We start from the raw sequence: 14,177 nt of genomic DNA, 5'->3' as shown, positions 1-14,177 counted from the left end.
TTTCTTGCCTTTGAGCACGCCTTGTGCCCTATGTGCAAAGGTGGACATGGTGTGTCGTGACAAAAACGGAGGTGAACAGGCCTTTCTCTGAGGTACTGTGTTAGCCTGACTAGTGTTTGGGCTGTGTCTAATCTCCTGTAGCTGTACTGTAAGTGCCAAGGCTTCAGATTCCTCTGAGGTCCTCATTTTTGTCTCCTCTGTTGTCTTTGGGTTTCTCTGAAGTGTACCTCGGGGCATTTCATAATCTTATTTCAGTGCATACCTCGGGGCATTTTCCCTTGTTACTCTTCAGGAGGGGAAGCATTTCATAACCTTATGATTAAATTTCCGCCTTTCAGCTGCCTGTGTTCCTGGTCTGTGACCTTCTTGAGCATTTCTTCCCTTTCTCTCCCCTCCTTTCTCTTCCCTTGAGTGAGACCAGACCAGCAGGCTAGAGGGGCCGAGTGAGGAGAGGCCCTTCCGCCAGGTGAGGTGTAGCTCTGCTGGACTCCTTCCCCGGCAGGTCGTGGCAGCCTTTGTTTTGAAGGATACTCTGGGCTTGTTTATTCCTGGTTCCCTTCCCCTCCGCTGCCAGGGCCTTGAGGAGATTATTTTCTTGGCTTTTCCTGGGGAGAACTCGGTGGGGTTCCTAAAAGCGAGATTCTGCACTCCGCCCCCAGCACTTCGTCCGTGGTGGGCAGGGCTTCCCCTCAGTCGCGTCTCCGGGAGTTTCTGCTCCAGGTGAGCAGGGCTCGGGGTTCTGTCAGCGCCTCTCCAGGTTTCAGGGAGACATCTGTGACCTCACTCTCTGGTAGGTCCAAGGAGAGTCCTTGATTTTCCGTTCTTTCGTGGTTTTTCTTGTGAAGCCAGGAGTTGTGACTTCTCCGCTCTTTCCATGTCGGAGTTGAAAGTGGAAGCACCCCCTCTACACACACACACACACTTTTGGTTTGGGTGTTGCTAGTGTGCGGGGCGGGGGCTGCCCAGTGTTAAAAAGGACCACCTAGCAGATTCACTTGTTGAATCTCATGGTTTTTTAGGTGGGACTTTTGGATAAAGTAGGTAATCAGTCATATCTGCAAATAATAATTATTTGGCCTCTTTTTCTGTCTTTTTGTATTTTATAGAAAATACACTCTTTTTTTCTGTGGAAAAGTTTGGGTGCCTTTCCATTTCGCCGGTGATAGAGCAAGGCCTTGCCCTCCATGATGTGCCAGTCACTGGGCGCCAGCCAGACCACCGGGGCCAGCGCAGTGTCCTCTCTGCCTGGGTGGCCAGCCCCCGAACCTGTCGTGTGGTGCATTTGGCGTCATGGTCTCTGGGCTGTGGCGGGGAACACTGTTGTCACCGGCTCTGGAAAGGAGACCATCCCTAAGGCCCAGGGGACACGCCTGCCACCAGGGTCCTCAGCCTGTCTGCTTGCGAGTTTGGCAAGAGACAGAAGGGACACGGCCAGAGTTTCCAGGGTGACTGTTCAAAACAGCCTTGGCCATGTGCCTAACCCTGCTCAACCAGGTGGTGCCCCCTGGTCGCCAGTGGGAGTAACGGGGTGGCCACCCACTCCTGCCTGCCCCAGACATACAGCCCCGCTGTGTCCTGCTTGATCTCTGAAGCCCCTCCCCTCTGAGATGCTGGTCCTCTGGTCTGGGTCTGTGTGTGTGTCCTGCTCTTTTCTGAGGGCTCCTCTTTTATGCTGGAACTACAGTTCCCAGCATGCCCTCCTCACACATGGCAGTCACTTCCTGCTGAGCTGTTGCAGCCAGGTGCAGACACTTCCCGTATATTGGCAGAAAACAACCTTGAAGAACCTTGACGCTGTCCGGAGTTTAGAAAACTTAGGGATGGGTAAGCCTGCTTTCACTGTCTTGGGCCAAAAAATGAAAATTTAAATTTCCTGGAGAAAATTTAAATTTTTGTTTTTGCATTTTGGTTGAGATTTTAATAAAAGAAAAATTTACGTGAAGAGGTTGGAAGTGGCAAATAGTCTAGATCCTTTATGTACTATACTTCTCATTTGTTTAACTTTAAATTCATTTTATTTTTATTTTTCTGAGTATAATTTACATACAGTAAAATACACACATCTTAAGGATAGAGTTTGGTGGACTCTGACGTATGTGTAGGCACGTGTACCTTGGAATTTGGGTCTTAGAAGTGCCGGGTTGCTACCGCCCACCGCCACAACACTCGGTGGAAACAGGGGAGACAGTGGCTGAGATGCTGGCAGCAGTTCGCGGCTGGCGCACAGCTTGGCGCGGTCAGGGCGCAGAGCAGCCAGCCCGTGGAGGAGCCTGGTTAGCCCCCAGCGCTGGGCAGCCTCTGTGGGCACTGCCGGGCCGGGGCACTGTAGCCCGGAGGAAGCGTGGAATCCCTCTGCCCACCACCATTGTTTACTGCCTGCCCTGTGGTCCTTGTCCAAATGAAAGTTCGTTGCAATTAAGAGCAAATGACTCGACCACGAGGACCCAACCTGGTGTGTTTCTCAGAGCATAGTCAGATCCTCACAGTGTCGGACCAACCTGCGTTGCAGCCAGGTGCTCAGGCAGTGCAGTCTCCTGCTGTTCACTGCCTGCCTGCACCTTTTGTTTCCAACCAAGTATACGTTTTTACTTGAAATGTTTCTTCTGACTTTAAGAATCATCTTAGAATTTTCTGATCTTCTTTCATTTACTGCCACGTAAACACACTGCTTCCTTTTTGACTCTTCCCTGTGACGTGAAGGAGTGTCTGTCACAGGCCAGCTCTGTGGGCTCCAGAACCGCCAGCGTCTGGGTGAGCAGTTCTGTGCCCAGAGACTCAGTGAACTGCGGCTGCGAAGGCTTCCCATGGCCTTTGTGCACTTCCCCACCCTTGCAAAGTCGACTTACAAGCGCGTGTGCGTTGAATCTGATGAAGGCAGGGAGCTGGGCCCTCAGCTGTCTCTCCCGCCCTCTGTGCAGGTGCCGATGACCCGGGCTGGGTCCACCTCTCTGGTGGTTCTGACCTGTCCTGGTGGCAGTGTCCACCCCGGCTCGTGGGGCTCACACTGTCCCTGGATTGTTGCCAAGCCACTCAGGCTGCCGGCCTGGGACACCAGCCGCTCCTGGGCACACCCCCTCCCTGCCCCACCCCATCATCTTCCTCCTGTCCTCACCGGCTCCCCAAACCTAACCCCCACTAACCGGCGCATCCTAAGCCTCACATTCTGGCTTTGCCAACTCTCCTCAGGCCTCCAGGCTTCTAACTTCCACCCTCAGCCCCTTGGCTGCCTCCCTGTCCGGGCCCCTGGCCGGTCCCTCTTTCACCTCTCCCGGCTGTGCTTCACCGCTCCAGCTCCTCCCCACCGGAGCCACGCTGCCCAGCCCTGTCAGGTGGGCCTGCACTCACACCTGGCCCGGCGCCATTGTCACGGAGGGGGAAGGGTCAGGCGGACCAGCATTAGTGTCCCCCGCTGGTCCCCCAACCCTGCATTGGCCTCTGAGGTGTAACAGGCCTGCCTCAGGCCCAGCAGCCGGAACCTCCCAGGACCTGCGTTTGTCAGCCCTGGCCCCATATGCGCCATGCTGTCCGTTCAGCAGCAGCCGGGAGGTCGTCTTACAGAAGATTTTCCATCTGCGCCTCCTGTCTCGTCTCTGTCTCCCAGTGACGTTTTCTGCCTTTTGTTAGGATTGCTTATGAAAACATCTCTTGCCTCGTAGGGATGCGGTGGAAACCCCTGCCCAGTCCATCCTTCATCCATTTTTGCTCCTCACCCACCACCTTCTAGGTGCTGGAGTCCCCGGCGGGGGTCAGGAGGAGCCCATCCTGTCAAAAGCCCAGTCCTTACAGTAGACCCTGTGGGGTCCTCCTGGCCAACCCATGGAGACCATGGTCTCACACACATCTCACAGCAGGCTCTGTCTCTCTGTCCAGCCTGCACTTGCAGGCCGGTGATTCCATACTGACTTCAGGGACCAGCCCTGCCTGTCTTTGCACAGGCCGTCCCTGCATGGTCAGCACATCTGCAGGACCTTCAGGTGTTCCCTAGGTCATCTCAAACAGCACAGAAACCTGCTCGCTTAGGAAGAAACCCAGCTGAGGCCCTGAGATTTTGCTTGACTCTGTGGGAGCCATCGGTTCCGGGCACGGGGGTTGACTGGTGTACCAGCCTCCTGCTCTGGCTGGAAGAGGGAGGGGTGGGAGGGAGCAAGGACTGAGGTGTGGGCCCTGACCTTGGGGCGGTGGGGGGAGAGCCCTCCATAGGCCATGTGTCCTTAGGCCAAGGCTGTGGCTACTCACGGACAGCCAGCCAGGGACGAGGGGACGTAACTCACCACAGCCTGTTCTTGTCGTCCTAGTTCTTTGGAAATTAGGATATTTTGCCCCCAGATCAACATCTCTGGCTTTCCTTAAAATAGAAGAAGATCTGCAGCAGAGGGCCTGTCCCTGCCGCAGTCCTCCTGCGTGGGCCCGAGGCCTGCGCTGTTGTAACACAGCCGGCGGGTCCAGGGAAAGGCGTTTGTCTCCAGTCTTTGATGCTTGTTGTTTTGCAGAAATGTTGCCTCTTCACATTCTCACTGAGGTGCAATTTACGTGAATGAGGCAGCTCTTGGGCGTCCCTGGGTCAGTTTTGATGGGTGAAGACCCCAGGCTGTCTCAGGCCCCACCACCCCGTCCTGACCCCTGCTCCAGACTTCTGTACAGATAAGAGTCGGGGAAAGTGCAAGTTTCTGTGTCTGGTGTCTCTTTCGTAGCATGTTTTTGAGGGACGTCTGATACACTAAATTTCTGGTCTCGTGGCGTTGTGAGCAGTGCCACGAGAAGTCTGTTTACTGTGTAGCACTCACAGGTCAGGCCAGTCTTCTTGAGCCTCTCAGAGGAGCTTGAAAAGGAGGAGTATTTTCTGGATTTAAGCTACGAAGTTCATTGCACGTCCGTTAGAAACACCTCGTTCATCACATTACGTAGAGATGCTGTTTGTTACTTGCATATTATTCGCTGGACACAGACATGAACTGAGATTCCTTTAGTTTCCTTCTGTCAGCACCTGTGTGTCTGCAGTGGTTCCTGCCATGTGAATGTTGCTGCCGTGCGTGGTGCATGCATCTCCCTTGTGACTCGCACCTTTAGCATTCCGAAGAGACGTTACTTGTCCTATTAAGCACGTGTTGGCTTGAACTTCGTTTTACCTGGTGGTAGGATCCCACGCAGGTCCTGGTCGCAGGAAGCGGACCTCGAGAAGGAACGCAGTCCGCAGGGCCAGCTTCCCCCGCAAGCGGTCTGGCTGTTTTGAATGTACGCTTGTGTCACAAGAGGAACTTAAAGGCAGACCAGCGCTTCCTGAGCCAGTGAAGAACATGCAGGGTGGTCCATGTGTCCTCTGGGGCTCACAGAGACCCTCTGGTCCTGGAATCCAGAGAAGAAAAGTCAGGTCCTGGCCTCCCCACCCAAGCTGCACCCCTTTTTATGCTGGCTCTGGAGCTGCCCCGGGAGGACCCTGGGAGTCCCTGACTCCTCCAAGGGGCCCCTTCAGAGTGGGGCGCCTTTAAGGTCCATATGGATGACGCAGGTGTGTGTGTTGTGGGCCGAGGGGTTGCAGACCACAGCTCCAGGTGGAGCAGCTGGTTACGTTCTGAACCCTGTGCTTTGCTAAGATTCCTGTTCATTCTGAGCGTCATGGGCCTGCTGAGCTGCTGCCTTCTGTCGTTGGGACCTCAGACTTCAAACCACAGCCTCTTCCTTCCAGTCGGAAGCCATGCGTTTTCTCAGTTGTCCAGCCATAAACGTCGGGATCACCTCCCTCTCTTGCGCCCACGTCCAAGCCATCAGCAAGTCCAGTTAGCCTCATCTTGGGTCAGATCCAGAATCTGGCCCTTTCCCCAACCTCCATCCCTGCCCCGGGCCCAGGCTGCCCTCCTCCCCGCCGGCCAGAGGCCCCAGCCCTTCCCCTTGGACCTGTCCAGGGCTCTGCTCAGAGTCAAGGCCAGAGCCCTCCCAGGGGCTGAGAAGGCTCTCCTGGCACAGCCTTCCAGCCCAGGAACCTTGTGTCTGCGGCCTGTCTGCCGGGTCTGCTCTTCAGAGCAGCTGCAGGGCCCCTACTCCCACTCTGGTCTCTGCGCACCCCTCACGGAGACCGGCCTCGCCCTCTTAGGTAAGATCTCAAGATGCACCCCCAGTCCTGGCTCGTCACCTGGTGTCCGTGAGACTCGGCGTCTTTCTTCACTTCTTTGTGCACGACTCTTCCCTCGCCCGGGTGTCAGCGCCCGGGGGGCGGCGAGGCTTGTCTCCCAGTAGCTCGCTGCCTGTCCCCCTCCCTGGGAGGGGGCTGGTGTGTTGCAGGCCTTCATGTGTTACCGGTAATCAGCAGCAGCAGCAGGATCTGCTGGAGCCTAGACTTTTGACTCTGAAGCTTTCGTTCCTTACTTCCACCAAGGATCAATACTAAAATCCGGGCTTAAATTTCCCTCGCTGTTTAATAATGAACTTTCTACCCATCAAGGCTCAAACGCTGCCATCCTCACTTTCTAACGCCCCCCCGGGCAGTGTGAAAGGGGATGCTGGAAGAGAGGGCCAGCCAGGGAAGGAGGAGATTTTCACACACCCCAACTCGGGCTCCGTTTTTGCCCCGTGCAGGCTCAGAAGTCAGAGGTGCGAGTCCCTGTTCTCCAGCCTCTGTTCGTGCTTCGTGCCCGGGCCTGGCCGCGAGCTCAGCCTGCTCCACAGGCCCGTGTTCTTAAACGTGGCCTGTCCCTCCTCCACCGCCAGAGCCCTGTGAGTCCTTTCCTCTTGGGTGTCATTCTCCCAGGCTGCTTTCAATTTATAGTCAAAGGTGGTGTGATGTTAGAGGTCAAGAGGCCCTTGGTGTGTATGACTGGGAAGTGGGTCCCCTTGCTTTGGCTTATTTGGGTCTGTTGAAACCTCTGATCAGGTCAGCTGACCCCTGCCTCTTCCTCTGCTTTTCCTTAATGCCGTTCGTGCTGTTCGGGTGAAGGCTGACAAGGTGTGGGAAGCAGGCATCCAGGGGAAGAGTCTGGACTGCATCTGGACATCAGACCTCCAGTCCTGGTGCCCTGGATGGGCCAGGTGTACGGCGCCAGCCCCATCTTCTGGCAGTCTCGGGCATGTAGGCCGCACACAGTGACGTGGGGACCACGGGAGCCAGGTTCTAAAAAGTCAGCACGTGGTCCATAGCCAGGGTCCACCCCGACTGCTTGGCCCAGTAGGACTGGGACGTGGGGTGGGGGTTTTCTGCTTGGCACCCCCTGGCAGAGTAGGGGTGGCCACCCACCCTTGCCTGTGGTCCTGTCTCTGGACCCCTCCATTCAAGGCCTTCGTGTCACCCCTCACACTTCAGTGACGGGCTTCTTCTGAGCCCTTCTCGGTCTAAAGGAAGCCCAGGGTGCTGCTGGCCTGGGGTCCGGAGGCTCCCTGGGAAGCTGCGGTCACATGCAAACCTTGCTCGCAGAGTTTGCGCTGCACACTTTACCTGCCCTGAGACCCCGTCCGCTTTTCACAGCTTCCTCTGCCGCTCATCTCCGTCCCTGAGGCGCCATAGGGGCACCTGCTTCCCCAGGCCTCCCCCTGCCCGCCAGGCCCTCTGGCTCTCTTTTCTGTGGAGGAGGAGCTGCAGGGTCCGAAGCCAGGTCTGGAAGGAGGACGTTTGCTAATTGCTTGGTCTTCTCCCCTCCTGACAGGTGGCAGATGGCCTGCTGACGGCCCACAGGGTTAACCAACAAGGGCATGCTCTGGTACAGAGTGGGCTTCCACACGCAGCTCAGCACAGGCGGCTGGAGGGAGACCTTTGGGCACAGAGCCGCTGACTGTCTCTTCCTTCTGTCCCCAGAGCCCGCCAGGATGAACCCCGTGGTGGAGCCGCTGTCCTGGATGCTGGGCACCTGGCTGTCAGACCCGCCGGGCGCTGGTACCTTCCCGACACTGCAGCCCTTCCAGTACCTGGAGGAGGCGCACATCTCCCACGTGGGCCAGCCTATGCTGAACTTCTCGTGAGTCTGCCCGGTCCTCCGCAGGGGCGGTTCTGGCTGACGAGAGGCCCACGAACACTAGGTGGGAAGGGACAGATGCACCTGGTGGTTTCTTTGAGAAAGGCACCCTTTCCCGGCCTGCATCTGTCCCTGACACCGTGGGTGGGTAGACATGGTACTTTCTTACGTTCTGGAAAATGTGAAGCTGACCACAGAATCTCAGGCTTGTTAATCCAAACATAAAAATACGTGTAGGTGCTCAGTTAAATCCTTCATCTCATGCTGCATGCCTGTGTGGAAACCAGTCACCCCAATATTGCTGAAAATAGGGGGACATGGCTTTCGTCCAGACCTGCCCCTGAGCCAGCCGAGGTGTCAGGGAAGCCGGTGGTGGTGTGGTTGGTTCTCAGGTTCTTACTGTGCAGCAGAGCAGGGCCTCCAGCTGTGCCTTTTAGGAAGCAGGTCGCAGTGAGGGCGGCTGGAGAGGGGGCACCCCCGGGATCAAAGGAAAGTGGCTGAGGATATGGTATCCCACACCTGCCTATGTTACTTCCGACTGAGGGGGTGAGGGAAAAGTAATGTCCCGCGTGTACGCCAAAAGCTGGAAGTTCAGGATAGCACACAACAACCCACAGTGCGAAGCAGTCTTTTTAAATTGTGGGTTATACCCATTAGAGAACATTGAGACTGGCATTGATTAATTTTGATGCTAATCACTCAGTTTTGTGACTAACATAACCAAAAGTGAAATAGAATAGGATAGAAGGTATATGTTTTGGTAAACGTAATGGTGCACGTGTGTAGGAGGTTTTGGTCCACAGCGTGTTCCTCATTAGGGGTCATGTTAGAGACGGCCTGCGCCCACCCTTGTGGGCCGTAGCCGCCCCACTGGCCCAGCCTCGTCCCTCTGTGGTAGCAGTAGGCTCCCGTGGTGGTTCGTGGTGCTGGTGACATGGGGCCCTCGGGTCAGGATGCAGCCTCCCCCTACTACCACCGAGAGTGTGCAGTGGACGCAGTGCCCGTTCTGTTTCCTACCTTACGGATGGGTTAGACTCCCAAGCAAGATAATAGACCCAAAGAGGAAAGGCCTGGTGTTCGGGTGGGATTTTGCCATGTTTGTGGGGTGCTCAGGGCTGAGAAACCTGTGGGGAATTGGGGCTGAAAGAACCTTGGGGGAAGGATATACCCCAGATTACAGAGGACAAGTCCCTGTCCCCAAGGTCGTGACCACTCCTGGTCAGTGGGAGGGTGGGAAGCGGAGGGGGGGAGGCTGTGGGCTGGGGCTGTGGGTGCTCGGGGAGGCGCTTCCCGGTGAGCGAGGGTCCAGAGCCCGCACACGGGTGTCTGCGTGTCCCACGTGGCGTCCTCTGTGTCTGTTTCCACACGGTTCTTAACGTTGAGGGGTGGGGTGCCTCCCAGGTACGAGGAGGGCAGCGGCGGTCTGGGCGCTCTGGTGGGCGTGGGGCACCTGGGGCTCCACCTGTCTGATTGCCCGTCCAGGTTCAGCGCCTTCCACCCGGACACACACAAGCCCATGCACAGGGAGTGTGGCTTCATCCGCCTGCAGCCCGACACCAACAAGGTGGCCTTCGTCAGCGCCCAGAACACAGGTACTCCCCTCACTGGGCCTCCGCAGGCTGCCCTTCTGCTGGCCCAGACGTGGCTAGCAGGCGAGGTGGCATCTGCTCCCCACTCTTACTGACCTCCGGCGTGTCCATGCTCAGGGACACATTTATGGAGGTGGTTGAGGTGTAGGCATTGTCCCGTGAGCACCTTTCGGGGTGAAGAGTGTTAGGCCTTAGGACAGGGTTGGGGAGCCGGTGGTGGGGCAGCTGTGGGAGCGTCTCTGTGCCAACAGGCTGACGTCCTTCCTCCGTCCCTCAGTTTTGTCAGTGGCAGTAGGCGGCCGGTGGCCGTCCGTGCTGCCGTGCAGGTGGGGTTTTGGGGGAACTGGAGCGGAGAGGCCCACTGCCCAGCTGAGGGTTCTGTCAGGAGGTCTGCTTTGCCCGCAGTGGGAGTTCGTCCCGAAACAGTCAACCGAGTTCATGAGTCAGAAGTTACTCACAACCTGCCTACCTGGCCTTCCATTCGGGTTGTTGGGGGTTGAGGGGGGTACTGGGGTCAGGGCACCCCCGGAGAGGGGAACCCTCGGAGCCCACCTCCCGGGCTGTACCCCCTTGATCCCTGGACGGTCGTTGCCCTGATGACTGCAAAGCTCAGATCTGGTGAATCCTTGATGGCAAAAGGTGGTGGGGAGCCCGGGCAGGCTGTGTGGACTGATGGTGCTGCCTTGCAGGCATCGTGGAGGTGGAGGAGGGCGAGGTGAATGGGCAGGAGCTGTGTATTGCGTCCCACTCCATCGCCAGGATCTCCTTCGCCAGGGAGCCCCACGTGGAGCAGGTGAGCCCGAGCGCCCGCAGCTGGCTCGTCATGATGTGCTCTTAACCACAGGCGGGGCCGCACGCCATCCCTGACTCAAGTTTCGCCTCTCACTGTATCCTGGCCTCTCCACCCACCACCTTCTCACTCACACGTGCCGGGATTTAATGCCTCGTCCCCACTCACTTGGGGGCAGTCGGGTGTTTTTCTGTCACAAACATTCTTTTCTGTTTTTGCTGTTGTTCTTGTGTAGCTGAAGATTTTAAGGTTTTGTTTAACAAAAGGAAAGTACCCTCGAAGAACAGGAGGCGGGCTGACCCCAAGGTGGACAGCCGATTCTCTTACGTCTGTGTTGTCCACTTTTGCGAATACATCCATGTCTGTTGGACACGTTTCTTTCTGCCGGTTTAATTGCTGAATCAAAAGATAGAAGCATTTTAAATTCTGGTGGATACTGTGCAGTTGCTTTTCGTAACGGTAGGCTCCCCCAGCACTGTGCGGGAGGACCCGGCTCCCCAGCCCTTCACCACCATGGTGCGTTTTCAGGCTTTCTGATCTTTTCAGATCTGGTAAATAAGAAGGTGGTGTCTCGTTGGTGTTTTAAATGTAGCTTGTGGGTGAGGGGAGCGTTGTCCTGTGCTCACCGATGAACTGTATTTCTTGTTCTGTGTACTTCATGGTCTCGGTCATTGCCTGGTTGTCTGTGGGGCAGCTGTCACTTTCTCACTGGTTTTTGGGAGATTTGTATGTACTGTGGATGTTACTCTGTGGTCTGCCGCATTTGTGGCACAGGTTGCCGTTCGGTGCTCTTGTTAGCGTGGCTTGTGATGTTCTACCCTCGGGCTGTACACTTTTCTGTACTTGCCTCTGGGGTCTTTTCCTTAACCCTGTCCGGATTTGGGTTCTTGCTCAGGAAGGCATGTTCTGCTCCAAAATGATAAAATTATTCTTCCATTTCTCGTACTCTTCAGGTTTCCTTTTCACTTTCAGACCTTTAGTCTCACTCAGGTTTGTCTCTAAGTGACGGAGCTTCTGGTGCCAACTTTCCCTGGTGGGGACCAGCGACCAGAGATGGACGGCAGTGTGCTGCAGGGTGGTGGGCGCACAGTGGTGCCGGGCCCCGCTGGCCGTGTTTCAGCCCACACCGAGGGTCTTTCTCTCTAGTTTCAGTCACAGAGGTCTTGGACGTGTCGTGGTAGGTCCAGCCTTCAGTCCTGAGTAGTTTCGTTGTTTCTGTTTCCTCCTCTGAGCAGCGTTGATGGCTGGGGACACCTGTGGGTGCTGTGTGTTCCTGTGGACCTGCCGGTCGGTCCCCTCGTGGCCATGCCTCTGCCTTCACCCCGGCAAGGTGTTTGCTGTAGTCGCCCCCCCCACCAGTCTCGCGGTGGTGGAGAGCCTTTGTCGGATTGAGGAGAGTCTGTTTCTGGCGTGCCCAGACTGCACTCAGGAATGAGAGTTGAGTTTTATCCAGTGCTGCTGCAGCCCCTTTGGGAGGATTCTGTGTTCTTTCCACTTGAAGCTGTTGGTGCACTGAACTACATTAGCAACACTCACGTCTCCTCCTTGAGGACAGTCCTCCTTGTCGTGACACCCAGATGTCATTACCCGTCTTGGTACCAGAGTCGGTCATGGAGAGGGCTGGGGGCCTTCTGGCTGCTCAGACCCCCGACAGTGAGGGTGAACCCACAGAACTTCTGTGGCAGGCGGGCGTCCTCGGGGACAAGCCCGCAGGCAGACTGGGGAGGCCGTCCGCCTTCCTCCGAGACTGTTCGTCTCTCCGGGTTTCCTGCCTGCTTAGCTTGCAGATTCATTTTCCCAGGAAAGGGCTTCAGGGTTTCACAGAGGAGTAACATGACTGTTTCTCACTGTTTGCCGTCCTGCGTCCCGTGTACCTTTCTATGCTTTGCACGTGTCTGTGGGTTCTCTTTTTCTTGCTCACACCTGATTCGTCACAGTTTTGTTTGATTTTTTTTTTTTTTTTTTTTTTTTGCTGAAGAACTGACTTTGGGTTTTACTGTTTAAACAAACAGCACCTCTCCTGCAAAAGGAGGGAGTAGGCAGGGGTGAGCCCTGAGGCCGCGTTGACCACAGGCCGGATGCTCATCCTGGGTCGGTCTGCCCCCAGGTTGGTCCTCCCAGCTGGGCTGACTTGGGCAGAACCAGGATGTGAGGAAGCTCAGCCTCGAGGCCAGGACGGGAGTGGGAGGTGAGGGACTGGACTCAAAGCCCCATCTGTCCCCCCGGCGTCTGGGGAGCTGAGTGCCAGGCTTCTGCAGACCCTGGGAGACACAGGTCTTGGGACGAGGCCCTGCGCTTCTGCCGCCGAGGCCCAGCCCTGACTCACCCTGTGCTTGGTCACTTCAGACCCCGCCCAGTCTGCATATGCCCTGTGTGCCCTGCAGCCGCAGCCTGAGACAGAGCGGGTCCAGGCCTGTGCCCCCGTTTGACAGGACGGTCAGGGAGGCCCCTGCCTCGAAGAACCTCTGCCCGTCCGTGCTTGCCGCACCTTGAGTCTGGCAGCTTCTGCATCGAGTTTGCAGCCCCAGCTGCTCTGATGGTGCGGGAGGTGCAGCGTCTTTCCTGTCCTTGTTGGTCGTACTCTCGGGAAGTCCTGCTCAGTCCTTGACCATCTTCTGCTGCTTCCCTTCCTGACATCGGCAGTTCCTCGTATGATTGGGACATAAGCCCTTATGTTCATTACGCGTGTTGCAAATATCTTTTCCAGTCTGTGAGTATCTTTTCAGTTCTTTTTATTATTTTTGAGAAACAAAAGTTCTTAATTACATATGCTTCAATCTGCTGGTCTCTTCTTTCTGGATTCTGTTTTATTTAAGCAGTTTTCTCTAAGAACAGGTCAGGAAATACATATTCTGTGTGTTTCTCTTGGAGCCGTCACAGTCTGACCTGAAGCCTTTCCTTTAGGTCGCTAGTGCACCTGGAATTGAGTTTGTGCGTGTTGTCTGAGGAGGGGAGTGACCAGCTGCCCCAGCCCTGCCCAAGGAGCCTGCCTGCCCTTCCCGCCTGAGCTTTTCTCATTTTTAAAAATCAATTTTCTTGAAGTATAATTTATACATGGTCTATGTGTAGCACACCCCAGTCCAGACAAGAACAGTCCACCACCCCCAGAAGGAGTCCCTGTGCCCCGCGCCCTCCCCACGACCGGCGACCCGGCCTCTGTCACTGTGGACCGGACTTGTGCCGTCTAGAGCTCCCTGTAGGTGGGGCCCCGCAGACGCACCCCTTCCAGGCAGGTCGTGTTCTGAGCGTCTTCTGTGCTGTTGCTCCCACCAGCAGGCTGGTCGGTTTTGGCTGCTGAGCAGTGCTCCCCAGAGGGAACGTGTCGGTCTTGCTCATCCCTTCTCCTCTGAGGGGCCTGTGTTTGGTTTGGTTCCAGTTCCGGGCTGCTGTGAATAAAGCAGCTGTGGGCATCTGTGTACATGTCTCTGTGCAGACACGTGTTTTTATTTCTCTTGGGTGGATCCCTACCACTGCACCAAACTCAGAAGGGTCTGCAGGCTGCTTTCCAGCACAGCTGCCTCCCTGCGCCACGCCCTGCCCCCCGGGCTGCATGCCAGCCGGCCCAGCCCTCTCCGGGTCGGTCCTGGGGCTTCAGCCATCCTGGTGGCGTCCAAGACTGCATTTCCCTGATGCCCAGTGTTGTTGCTCGTCCTTTCACTGTGCCCATTCGCCACTTGTGTTTTTTGTTTCGGGAAGTGAGCATCCACGCCCTCTGTCCTCTTTCTGCAGTGGGCCGGTTGTCTTACTACTGAGCTGGTAGAGCTTGTTGTATGTTCTGGATACGTGTCCCTCATCAGGTGGAGGTGGTAAGACTATGTTCCCGACTTAAGACTTGCCTTTCATTTCTTTAACAGAATGATT

At 56.1% G+C, this 14,177-nt stretch overlaps 1 protein-coding gene across 3 annotated transcripts in view; it reads left to right on the top strand.

The window, feature by feature from the left end:
- THAP4 (THAP domain containing 4) overlaps positions 1–14,177 on the top strand; it is a 32,423-nt gene that overhangs the window by 10,718 nt on the left and 7,528 nt on the right. For 2 of the 3 annotated variants that reach the window (XM_072962051.1, XM_072962052.1), the window contains exons 3-5: positions 7,781–7,940; positions 9,420–9,529; positions 10,216–10,319. In XM_072962051.1, coding sequence (XP_072818152.1) covers positions 7,781–7,940; positions 9,420–9,529; positions 10,216–10,319 — 374 coding nt within the window. Of the gene's footprint in view, positions 1–1,699; positions 1,825–7,780; positions 7,941–9,419; positions 9,530–10,215; positions 10,320–14,177 lie in introns of those variants that run through there. The other variant, XM_006209159.4, reaches the window with a different exon arrangement.

This window comes from Vicugna pacos, chromosome 5 (genome assembly GCF_048564905.1).
Source record: "Vicugna pacos chromosome 5, VicPac4, whole genome shotgun sequence".
NCBI lineage: Eukaryota > Metazoa > Chordata > Mammalia > Artiodactyla > Camelidae > Vicugna > Vicugna pacos.
Note: the sequence above shows the minus strand (reverse complement) of the source record. Positions and strands in the feature narration are given on the sequence as shown.